The sequence below is a fragment of the Pelodiscus sinensis genome, chromosome 18 (assembly GCF_049634645.1).
Source record: "Pelodiscus sinensis isolate JC-2024 chromosome 18, ASM4963464v1, whole genome shotgun sequence".
NCBI lineage: Eukaryota > Metazoa > Chordata > Testudines > Trionychidae > Pelodiscus > Pelodiscus sinensis.
Genome location: NC_134728.1, coordinates 12,029,135 through 12,041,939, shown reverse-complemented (window position 1 = coordinate 12,041,939; position 12,805 = coordinate 12,029,135). Strand labels below are relative to the sequence as shown.

The 12,805-nt window shown below is 42.5% G+C and overlaps 1 protein-coding gene across 4 annotated transcripts in view; it reads left to right on the top strand.

Moving 5' to 3' along the window:
* The window catches only part of EDN3 (endothelin 3), a 148,569-nt gene that overhangs the window by 29,498 nt on the left and 106,266 nt on the right, over positions 1-12,805 (top strand). For 3 of the 4 annotated variants that reach the window (XM_075901121.1, XM_075901119.1, XM_075901120.1), the window contains exons 3-4: positions 4,669-4,845; positions 5,270-5,375. In XM_075901121.1, coding sequence (XP_075757236.1) covers positions 4,669-4,845; positions 5,270-5,342 — 250 coding nt within the window. In that variant the 3' untranslated portion in view covers positions 5,343-5,375. Of the gene's footprint in view, positions 1-4,668; positions 4,846-5,269; positions 5,376-6,251; positions 8,025-12,805 lie in introns of those variants that run through there. The other variant, XM_075901118.1, reaches the window with a different exon arrangement.

The window sequence follows — 12,805 nt, the reverse complement described above, 5'->3', positions numbered from 1 at the left end:
GGCTGCAAAGGTGATTAAGATGCAGGCTTTGTTATACTTAGTAAATCTAATCCATCTAAGTAGATGCAACTGAAAGTTTTGGCCCATGTGAATGAATGCGCACAACTCCCACTGACTTTACCCTTGCTCCCTGTGGAATGTGATTCCTTTGAAGTTTATGAACTAAACTCATAAAACAGCTACACTGATACAATACACACACATCATTGGGGTTTGAGCACAGGATCATACTCAAAGAAATTGCTGAGCTGGATAGAAATCAAGGCCTGAACTCTGAGGGGTCTTGCAGAATGGGATACCACACCACTGTTTTAGATTACAAAATGGGTGCATGGACCCAGAATAAAGAAGAAATGACAGAAGGAGACTTAGGGCAGTGAGAAGGATACAAGTTTGGTTAACAGAGAGGCCTGAATTTTTTTTAAAAAAATTACCTTTTCCTCTGAGGTAACAGGGCCTGGGAGAACATGTACAAGTCCCAGGCCAGTGGGCCCTTTGAAACTGGGAGTGGTAGATAACAAGTACATGATTAGGCATAAGTACGTGACTTACAGCTGGAAGCCAAAAATAAAATGTCTCGCCTCTTAACCAAGTGTAACAAATAGGAACCCTAGAGTTATGAAAACCTTAATGTGGGTCCCAATGGAGTATCCAGGAAGGGATATAATTTCCCTTGTCAGTTGGTTGAAGTGGGAAAGGCCCTGGGTTGGTAATACTCAATACTCTGTTCTGCTTCTGAATTTGTGTTTTAGAAATAAAAGATCTGAAGCCAGGGATACGAAGAGACCATTAGTTGGGTTGTAATTTTTCTATCCCTAGCTGGCCAGTCTGCACATTGGCTTACAGACAAACTTTTACTTATGTGCTTTTCATCATTCACAGCAATTACACTTTCTCAAACTGTCACTGATTTTGGCCCTGTTTGTGGGGCATTTATTGGTCCTTATGGATGAAGTATCTTGAATATATTCTGAAAGCTGTGAATGCTTTTTCCAAGACATGGAGCATAAGACACCAGTTTCCCCTTTATACAGGATAGGAAATAACTGCTAACTTTTGGGAAATGTTGATTTTTTTCATGGCAACTAGTTTGGCCAGTGTGAGAAAACTTGACTGTACCTTTCTGTGGGAATTTTTCTATATCTGTTCTGCATGTAATGCAATGATATCTGCACAAGCTCTTTAAAAACATTTTCCTCTATCAATCATCTATGTGCCATAAATTAAAGTTTTCAATTTCAAATTACATCAAAATCCATTCCATACTTTGTGCATTGTTATGCATATGCACATTCAGCACTATGAACATACAGACTGCGTCTAGACTGGCATGATTTTGCGGAAATACTTTTAATGGAAAAGTATTAAAGGTTTTTAAGGTTTTTCCATTAAAAGTATTTCCGCAAAAGCACGTCTAGATTAGCACGGATGCTTTTGCGCAAAAGCATACGTGGCTAGTCTAGATGCGATTTTGCACAAGAAAGCCCTGATCACCATTTTAGCCATCGGGGCTTTTTTGCACAAAACCGTTCTTCCCTGTCTACACTGGCTCTCTTGAGCAAGTATTCTTGCACAAGAGGGCTTTTTCCCGAGCAGGAGCGTGAAAGTATTTGCGCAAAAAGCATTGATTTTGTACATTACAAAGTCAGTGCTCTTGGGCAAATTCAAACAGCCAGTGTAGACCGCCGGCAAGTTTTTGCGCAAAAGCAATTGCTTTTGGGCAAAATCTTGCCAGTCTAGACGCATCCACAATGTCCTCTCTACAAATGGGCTTATCCCTTACCGTGAAGATCTTACAATCTTGTGAGTAGGTGCTCATCAGCACGAGAAAAAAGATTTCCATAATCTAGCTTTAAATAAGATGAAACTAGGGTTGTCAGGTATCCGGTTTTGAACTGGACAGTCCAGTATTTGAGCATTCTGTCTGGGAAACAAATTGAGAAAATACCATATATGTCTGGTATTTTCTAATTACATTTTGTATTATTATCGTGAGTATCACTACATAGTTGCATACTGCCTGGCTGGTAGACACGCTCACACTGCATGAGCATGTCTACCAGCCAGGCAGTATGCAACTATGCAGTAGAGAGGAGGGGAGTTGGGGCGGGGCAGGATGGAATCCCCGGGGCCAGACTTGCCCATGTGCCCCCAGAGGGACAGTATGCAGGACTGGCAGCACCCTGGGATCTGTGTGCGCCCTGGCCAGCCCCGCTTCCCACCGGCCGGTTCCCCCTCCTCCCACTCCCTGCCCCCCTCCGGCCAGCCCCGGTTCCCGACGACCAGTTCCCCCCTGGCCAGCCCAGCTCCTCCCAGCCAGCCCTGCTTCCCAGCGGCCGGTCCCTCCCCCCATTTCCTCCATCCAGCCCTGCTCCCCCCGACTCCCTCCTGGCCAGCTCTACTTCCCATTGTCCGGTCCTCCCCTCCCTCCAATGTCCCCAGGCCAGTCCCACTTCCCCCGGTCCCCTCCTGGCCAGCCCCACTCCCCTCCCAGCCGATCCTCCCCCCCAATCTGAGATCAAGTGTGGCCGGTATTTTTTTTAAACCATCTGGTAACACTAGATGAAACTTTATGACTAACTTCCATGTGCCAGGTCAGCCTCAGTTTTAAGAACGGGATAGGATGAAAGCAGTGCACGTCTGGAACAGAACTAACTGAACTATGTGGAAGGGGCAGAGCAGGGCTTAAGGGCTCTAATGGTTTCCCTTCCCCATGAACGGGGATGTTCCATTTCAGTGTTTATGCCCCTATGGGTTTCCAGGACAACAGGTCACTGGGGTGGGAGTGCAGCTAGGTACAGCTGCTCTGTTGCTCTGTCCCTTGTAAAATTTGATTCCCTGAGGAGATTCCCAGAGGAGTTTAATGCTACTAATTTAAGCATCAACTTCTGCTCTGCTGTTCCTAGGCCCTTTAGAGGAGGTAGGACAATGTAAGAGATAGAAAGGGAGCCAGTCACAACACAGCTCCTGTGTATTCCTACTGGAGAGAGAGGGGATGTCTCTTTTCTTCCAAGACGTTTCCCTTCTTGGATGTGATTTCATGTGGGCAGAGGCTGTTTTTACTCATTGCCTGGCAAGTTCACTGCAGTTCCAGCAGCAAAAGTTGTGAAAATAGTACACAAACAGATGATGTGTTATAACTCTGAATAAATAATGTGCATTACCCTAGAGAATAGCAATCAAAATCTTCAGAGGTTGTGGTGTTCTTGCAGACAGCAGGAAGATATTTTTCTACACTCTTCAGTTCCTTCCTTCATCCCTCCCCCTGAAGTGTGGACTGATAGTAAACTTGAAGATCTCCTAGTGCCAGCCTAATGGGATTGAATGAGAACAAATTAAACTGAGCACTCCAACCATGCAATATTTGTCTAACAGTTAATCACTCACAGTCAGTCACTTTGTTCTGAAGCCCTTTGTCAAAATGATACTTCTTTTGTTCTTCCCTCATCCCATTTCCTTTAAAAATAAGTTGATTTTTTTTTCTATTTTCAACAATGTGGGTTGGATAGATTGGTCTGACCCTAGCATAAATTAGAGCTGTCTTCTGGGTTTTCAGAAATGCCATGTGGTTGCCACATGGTGGTAATAAATAAACATATCTCATAATTCTCATGATAATATTCACACCATCTGCCAGTAAGCATATGCATTGGGATATTAGCAGAATGGGCACCCACTCAGAAAAACCTCTTTCCAGAATGGGCACCCACTCAGAAAAGGAGCAATGTTCCCTCTAATCTTTTCCATCCATGTGTGGATTTTTTCAGTCCACGTGTGGAATAAATGTATGTGCATCAAGGCATGTGTTAATGTGCACCACCAATAGAAACAACAAAATAGAAAACCTAGCTGTGGGCACTCTGCTAATCAGCTGGGAAGCATTTGAATCATTCCTTAGCAGCCGCACAAGCACACATCTTACAGAGAACACTGCTAAGGAGGATTTTTTCCTGATATGATTATAGTCTCTAGCAGATCAGCAGTAGTTGCGCCATTTAACAGTCTCTGTGCTCCAGGAGCTGGGCTGTTGTTGCCTCCACAATTGCTGATCTACATATTAGGGGGATGGTTCACTTAATTCCCATATTTATGGATTTGGGGCTATGTGCCAAGCACTACGCAGTGAACTAAACAGACAGGTAACAGTGCTAATGAAAGTGGCAGCTGTATCTGTGGGCAAGCTTCTCAGATGGTGTAAATCATTGGCCCTGAATGTGTAATTTCTCTAGGAACATTCTACATAAAGAATCAAGACTGGCTCATATGTAAAAATAAGGACTAGTGAGAATTAAAACCACCACCCGTGGTATTTCCATTCAGTTCTCAGGCAGTTGGTATATTGTGATTAACAAGTAACACTGTAGAAACTACATTCTTTGTTTTCCATGCTGATGTTTTCTGCTATTAGGAGTGCATTTTCACATAATGACATTTTATCTTTCTCTGACAGTGCGGGTTCAACTTGGAGGAGTTGCAATCTGGTTTGGGAATGACTTTCTCTGTGAATACAGACTTCATTTGAATTTTGTGGCATGAACGAATTGTTCAGGAGCCCCAGACCAATAGAACATTTTATTTAATGGAAACATATAAATGAATAGAAACAGATACTGAACTGTACCCAAAGTAGTTCCTAAAACTGTATCGTGTCTGTGTTTCTCATTACAGGAGGACTGTACCATATGGATTGTCTAACTACCGAGGCAGTTTCAGAGGCAAAAGGTCTACAGGACAGCTTTGTGGGAGCACAGAGTCTTTAGACTGGTCTTTATCACGGTGTTCTTGTTTGGACGTACATGACAAACAATGCATGTTGTTTTGCAAAAGAACCCAAGAGAACAGATGGTGAGGCTCTGTGATTTTCTGTTTTTAAAATAATTAATGAATAAGTAAATTTTGAACATCACTGAACATATGTAAAATTAGCTATTTCATTCAAATGAATTAATCAAGCTGCACACAATAAATTTAAATGATCAACAAAATTGTAGTTTCTCAATTAAATTCTCATAGAATTCAGTATAGCTTTCTGGATTTTTTTAAATGACATAGCATCCATGAAATAGCAGAGCTCCTGTCTAGATGGGAAAATAAATAGGGTAATTCAGTGCATGATTAATCCTACATTCTTTTCAGACAAAAGGGAAAAAAATCCGGGGCATATGCCTGTTTCAATCTTTTGCAAGAAAAGTGTGTTACCTGAATTGGCACTTAACAAAACTGAAATAGTAACACTAAAATAATCTTAAACTCATTATCTTTTCCACAGTAATCAGGGACTCCTGAAAAAGACAGCAGAGAAAGAGCAGCACAGAGAAAATGAACATGCCTTCATTCATTAGCACAGAGGATCTAGGCAGTTTCTGAACTGAGAGGTATGTGCAAGTTTTACTTTGTGCTAGATAGAAACATTAATTTCAGTTCCTGTGCATACAGAGATCTAAATCTTGCCCTTACTTCAAATCCACAAAGTATCATATCAGAGCAAAATTTGGCCAAATGCTTTGTTTTGTAACTTCATTACATTGCAGACATATTTAAAATGCTCTCACAGGAATGGCTTCAGTTAATGATGGTGAAATCAACCAGGACTTCTAAGGATTTTGTGTCTCAGGCATTAAGACAACACATTTATTGGCACTGGTCACATGTTTTGGTGTTTTTAGTGGCTGTTTGCTTATGTTTGATTTTGTTCAATTTCCCTTGGAGCAACTTTGGACACATCTGTTCATGTATCATTCCAGTAAAACTTAAGTTGCCAAGACACAGAAAGTGGAGCAAGTTGGGTGGAGAAAATATTTAGAAAGAACAGTAAATCTGGTTTATTGCCAGTTGTGAAGAGGTAAATTTGACCTAGATTCTGATTTCAGTTAACCCTCTCCACCTACACTCCCCAATCTATTCTTTACACAAACCTCACTTCACATCAGAATTGTGGCAAAATGCTTTCTATTTTGAGCTTGATCACAGCAGCCAGTGGAACTAGACATGCCAAATCTGGAACTTCCTAGCTGCCATTTGCCAGGGAGGTTCTTGGATTAGAACCTCCTGATTGGAATTCATCCTTACAACATTGTTTCTGAATCAGATATAATTAGATTTCCAAGTGTTAGTCACTGCACCCACAAATAGTCCTGGGCACAGTTTTGCACCCACAGTTTTGCTGAGGTCATGGCAAGGCTGCTGTCAAAAAGCAGGTTCATACAGTGCAGTATAATCCAGCAATTTTCATTCAAATTTATTTTTTAAAGGTTAAAGTTTGTTTGCTGAAGCTCAGAAGCAAGGACCTAAAGCTACAAATCTCCTACGAGATGGACATTTTGGAGTGCTTCAGGCTTGCTGCCAATAGATAATCCAGCAATGTGCAACACCTTATTGCACTGATGCCAGTTTGAGGGCACGTGAACCTGTGGGAAGAGCTTTGCATTCTTTTATACTTGTCCAACAAGAGTCTCATAAACCATGCAGTACAGGATGTACCCTGGAGATGGGGGGTGGGGGGGGTGGGGGGAAAAAGGAATATTCAAACTATAGCAACACAGAGATCCAAAAATGACCTTTTTTAACCTGGTTTTAAAAATAATACAACAGAAACTTAATGTTGCACTTAGTGCTTGATGCCTATATGAAGTACACTGCTTCAGCTTTATGCGGGCAATTACAATTGGAGAATCTAATACATTAGAGAACTATGTGTATAAGAATTTGCATTACCGATAAATGGAAACAAAATATGTCTCTTACTAACAGATGCAAGTCTGAATCATCATATTGTAACTTTGCTGGCAGATGTTTAAATGACAGTATCTATGCAGAATAAATATGAATGGTTAATATTTATATCATTATAAAATATAGCAAGTTAGCAGTATACAGTAAGTATTCAATAAGTTGCTTAATTAAGGCACAAATTATTTCTGTGCTGGAAAGTTCAATCCAGAAACACTTCTACAATGAATATCTAGGGATACAATGTAGTTGATGAACGAAACTCTAATTATCTACCAACAAGAAGCTGCTGAGGATGAAACTAAGACTGAAAGATACAAAATCATTTAAAGCTTCATACATTCAAAATAATTTACTATATTAGACCATCTCATACGTGCTGTGCCATATATGCACAGTGCATACATTCCTATTTGCTGATATTTCAAGACATGTTTTTAATCCTTGATTCAAACCACTTCTCTGAGGAGTTGACGGATTGTGGAAATGTCAAGAATATGGGAAGAAAGACAATGTTGATCCCTGGAAATTTATCACCAAAAGTGATTTCATTAGCAAGTATGGACTGGCCTGTTTTTTGGGGGAAACAAAAGAACAAGCAAGAGGATGAATTACTCCCAAATGATATGGTTTAAAATGTAACAAGAATTTCCTAACTTGTGGCATTAAATATTCCTTTGTTAGACTGTCATACAAATCCTCCTAGGTGAAATTATGAGCAAATGACATTCATGTTTTATCAGAAGATAGTTGGAGACCAAAACAAAAACTGTAAATTGAATAGAACTGAACTTTTGGCTTCACAATACAAATGGATACATAGGTTAAATAGTGGCAATAGACATTGAAACAAGAAAGGGTAAGGTCTTCGTCAATTTTTATATATATATTATATATATGGATATATTTCATAAATAAATTATTAGAGTTATAAAGTGAATATATCTTTCAATTATTACTTTGTATCACTATTTTGTACTTGCTGGCATGATTTTGTATGTTTATAGAAAAGTAGATTATTTATTGTTAAAACACTTCTACGGCCTTTTGGTGTTTTTTAAAATAACATAACAAAGGGAATGTTTGTGTGCACATATGTCTATATATTTTAAATAACCAGCCTTTTGCTATGAAGGTTATAATGTTCATTTATAATCACGAATAACATTTTTGGTATACATATGCACACTTAGACTTGTCAGAATTTGCCATCTTCAAAGGAGAGTGGTAGGTCTCCTAGTAGTCTGCAAACGAAGTAAAATGAAAATCACAATAAAAGGAACTTTTTGATATAACCATGCTTTAAAAAATAATAATTTAATCTTCCATGGATCAATGGATATCTTGGTATAACCCATATCTGGTTTCATTGGTGGTGTTGGACATACACAGAAGCAATTGATCGAGACAATTTGTGAACTCTGTACTCTTACCTCAGCCAGAAGTTCCATTGACTTCCGGATCAGATGGTAAAGGATCCAAAATGGCTAGCACCATACTAATGCAATGTTGTCTCCACTGACACAGCTAATATGTAGAAGTGGTCAATATATTTTACACTTCTACTATATTCTCCTGCGTGGGTGCTGGTGCAATTTTAATTTTGTATCTGTACATGGAATCTTACCTCACCCTAAGTCCCACATGTCCCTACACTGCTTTTATACAATAATAGAGTGTCAGATTCACTGAGGTTCTATGTCATTTTGTAATGATGTAAATTTACACTTGCCTGTGCCAGCTTTGGCACTGGATTTAACATGGGAGTGCTGGATTGTTGGTGGGACTGTTGTGCTTTTGCATCAGGAGTAAAATCTAGTTGTTTTATATCTGAATGGTTTTCTTTTGGGATGCCTGCAACAGATGATATTTTTCTTCCAATGTACTTGTGCAATCCATGTGAAAATTAGTTTATCACCAGAGCCTCAGAATGAAGACAACGTGCATGGCAAGCAAAAGCTTTATCAAACCTTTTTGCCAGGAGAGGCAAAAAGCAGAGTCCACTATGGACCATTTCTGCTGAATCTTAACTAATGCAGCCCATGCCAGAACACTAGTTTCACAGGTGCTCTAGAATTACCTAACCTGGAACTAAAGTTATTATATTTGAGAAAAAGTGAATGGGCTAGAATTCAATAAATACTCTCATGTGTTTATAGAAAGCGTCACCCTGGAAATTCCCAAGGCAGTTAGGGAAAAGTTTCAAAACTGCTTGGCAGGTCTACCTGTTCTTGATGGGGAACTGCTAGATGAGGAGTCCTTTTGCACATCTGCTTTCTTCATGGGTGAGGGAGGCAATAGATTTTGTGGTCAAGGGCTGCACTTTTCTATGGAGGGGATGTGGGGTCTGGGACAGATGTTGGGTGCAGGTAGGGGTGCAAGGTCTGATAAGGAGTGTGGGTAAAGGAGGAGATTATGACCTGGGGCAGTGGATTGGGGTGCAGGGTCTGAGAGAGAGTATAGGGGCATGAGAGCATTCTGGTCTGGGAAAAAGGTTGTAGGAGGGGGTGCAGGATCTGGGAGGGAGTTGAAACTGGTGAGATAGGGAGTGAAGAGGATTTGGGTGATGACTTGGGGCTGGGAAATGGGGTGCAGGATTGGGAAGGAAGTATTGGTGCAAGAGAGGATTCTGGCCTGGGGGTGGGGTGCAGGAAGGGGCGCAGTCTCTGCAAGGGATTTGTGACCTAGAGGAGGCCACGGGGGTGCAGAGGGTTTTGATGGTGACCTGGGACAAGAAGGGGTGTAGACTTGGGGCAGGGAGTTTTGGAGGGAGGAAGAGAGGCTGGAGTCCCAGAAGCAGGCTGTAGCTGGGAGGTGCGTACCTAGGCAGCTTGCAGCCAGCAGCCCTGCAGTACTCTGAGGCAGGCTGCTTGCTTGCTGAAATCTCAGGCTGTTCAAAATGGCAGGCTGGTCCCGGTGGCTCTTTGCTCCAGGTGCCAGCAGGAGGGTGTGTCTTCACCCACTGCCCCCACACTCTCAGCTCCCATTGGCAGGTTTCTGAGCTCCCACTGGCTGGTTTACAAACAGAGATTTTGCTGGATGTCCAGGACAGTGCATGAAGCCTCTTCTTCCCTATGGCACCTGGAGCAAAGAGCCACAGAGGGCAGCTAGCTGCTCAAAGTGGCAAGGGGCTGCTCTGAAGCGGCTTGTTGCTCTGTGCCTGAGTGTCCTGGAACTTTATGATTTCCTGTAATTACTTATTAAATGCAGAAGAATTGACTTAATCTTTTCCCCAGTGATATAATGCATCCACTTAACTGACATGACTGACTGTAAACAGCCTGGGCACTGTGCTTTACAGTGATGCTAAGCAAAGATATATTTTGGGTGATATCTGGCTGTGTTAATTAAGGACTAGCCCCCAGACTTCTCACAGGAAAAAGTCCCACCAAATACAAGATTCAGGGCAAGACCTCAGTGGGATTTCTACCTTTGTATAGGACATGGGTTCCCAAACTGGGGGGTGAAGAAATTCCAGGGGAGCGTGAGGCGACCCAGCCTCCTCTCCCCCATCAAGTTTTGCTGCCCCGCTCAGTTCCTTTTTTTTTTCCTCAACAAGTTTTGCTGCCTTTTTTTGGCAGCGTGAGGGTTTTTTCAAAAATCAAGAAGCGGGGTGTGATGCCAAAAAGTTTGGGAACCACTGTATAGCATATACAATAGCTAGCCCCTTAGAGAATTCTGCTGTATTTGAAAAAGCTGCTTTAAATAACACAGCTGAAGCAAATGCCTCTAATAAAGAACAATGTCTCCATAACAACACACTGCCACAACCCTAAATGTTCCAAAGATCTAGACATGAATTGGCTACTCTTCACAGTTAATTTCTCTTGTTGGAGAGGAAGGCTGGGGGTATATCTACACAGAGAACGGCGAGCGAGAGCCAGAGCCCAGGTAAATAGATGGGATTGTGCTGCTGTGCTAAAAATTATTGTCTGGCAATTATGATTCAGGCTGGAGATCAGATGCTGAAGGTTGGGATTCAAGAGCTCAAACTGCAAAATCTCCACAGCTGTTTTTAGTACCCCACAAGCCCACCCCTGTAGCTCTCGGCTTGGAGATTTGCATGGGCCGCATGCTGTGTAGACATACCCCTGCTCTTGCAGACAAGGATATCGTATTATGACTCCTTTCAGCCATGTTTATAGGCCGTTCCCCAGACAGCAAAGGTACAGGGGCCCCAATGGTGAGACATGTTCTAGTGACCCGGACCTAGACTGATTATCATCCTGCCCACTCCAGGTTATGGATTCCCTTGACACAAATGGATTTGCACGCTGGCAAAGCCCTGTGTTGTCTTTAACGTAAGAGCACCTTAGGGAGTTATGGGCAGGAGCAAGTGTGCAGGAAGCCAGTAAGGCTGTAGTGTATTGCTCTTTTGGGCTGCTAGGCAGCTAGAAGCAAATAGATGGAGGTAGCAGAAGGCAGATTCATGCAAGCCTCCCAGACCAATACAAAATTTAGTTGCCAAAAGGTATGAGAAAGACCTCTCTATCATTCCTGGGGAGTGTGAGCACTGCCCGTCTCAGCATCCTGAGCACAGTTGTGCTCCTTAGGCCCTTTGCCCTGTTGCATGGGGAGTTAAAACAGTCCAACAAGTTGTCAGACTGTTCTGCGACTCACACAAAGCAAAGTCCTGGGTTTCTGGGATGCCAAAGAGAAGGAAGAAAAGTAAGGCCATTTCCCTTTCTGAGAAGACTCAGGAAGCCAGCGCTCTCTAGCCGTTCCCCAAACAGCAACCCATTCTTCCAGAGTCTAAAGTGCTGAGTGGGAGTCTTGCTGCTTCAGAATGTCATCTGGCTTTGGGTCCAGTAGCTTCCTTGTCAGGACCTGCCAGCCTTGTCGAGCTTCACGAGTGAGCTGGGCTGAGGGTGCCAGTGCCCACAGAAGCCTCTTTAACCTTCTAGGTGCGGAGCTGCCCCAGTACAGTGCCACTCATACTAAAGCTCCTAATATTCTTACCAATTAACATTTTCCCTAAATGATATAAGCTGTTTGTGGCTGAGCATGGGAAGTCATTGGGAGTTCCAGTAACTCAGCATCCTAAGAGTATTTTTTAAATAGCACTGTAAAAATGGACATAATATATATTCGGGCCAGATTCTGAGCTCAGTACACTAGTGAAAATTCAGAATGACTGAGATCAGCGTTTGAAATCCAGGAGCTTCTCATTGTAAAATATTTAGTGGCCTTTTCCTAATCATTAGTGACCATATTATTTATTCCTTTTTATATTATGTGAATACCAAGGAGTCCAATTTCTAGGCTCCACTCATATATAACAAAAACATGATTCCTATGGTAAAAGAGCTCCTTCTAGGTCAGAACAGTTATTTTTTTTGTTAAGGTCCATACTCCTGAGTAACATTTTTCACACTATAGTAATAAGTAAATAAAGATTTGGGGGTCTGTTCAAAAGTGTCTTGTCCAGATTTGGCCAGCATGCCACCTGATAAGTGTATGAGACAACATGCATGCCTACAGACACAGAAGGGAGCACACAGTATGGGTGAGGTGACAATGAGTAGCATAAGTAGAAGTGGTCCCAACATAACTATTGCTTAGCTGCCTATCCCTAAACCACCATGCATCATGAAGAGAGATGGATAAGAACTAGAAAATATCAGTCTTGCTGCAAGTTAGGACTGATGCACATTAACACAATATGCATGGAGAAGCTTGCACTACTTATACTGTGTACCTGAGCTAGTGCTAGTGCAGGAGTGGCAACCTGAGGCTCGCAAGCTGCATTGATGGAACCAGGACAGAACCCAGAACCACTCAGGTCAGCCGCTGTCATGGTCGGGCCGCTGAGAGCCACATGTGCGCTCATGGCCAGCGCCGTTCAGCTCACGACCCCGAGTGCACTGCATCATATCCTGCACATGCAGGCCAGGTCGCACACAGTGTCCCAGCCTGCATGTGCTAGCAGTCAACCGCTGAGTGCAGGCAGCAGCTTCAGCCGCAGCTCTGGGACCCAGGCATAAGGTTGGGGGGAGAGATGCCTGGCTCTGAAGAAGGGGAAGGGAATCAGTGGGGGGAGGGGAGAGAAGGGCGGTGCACATGGCATCCCGGATGT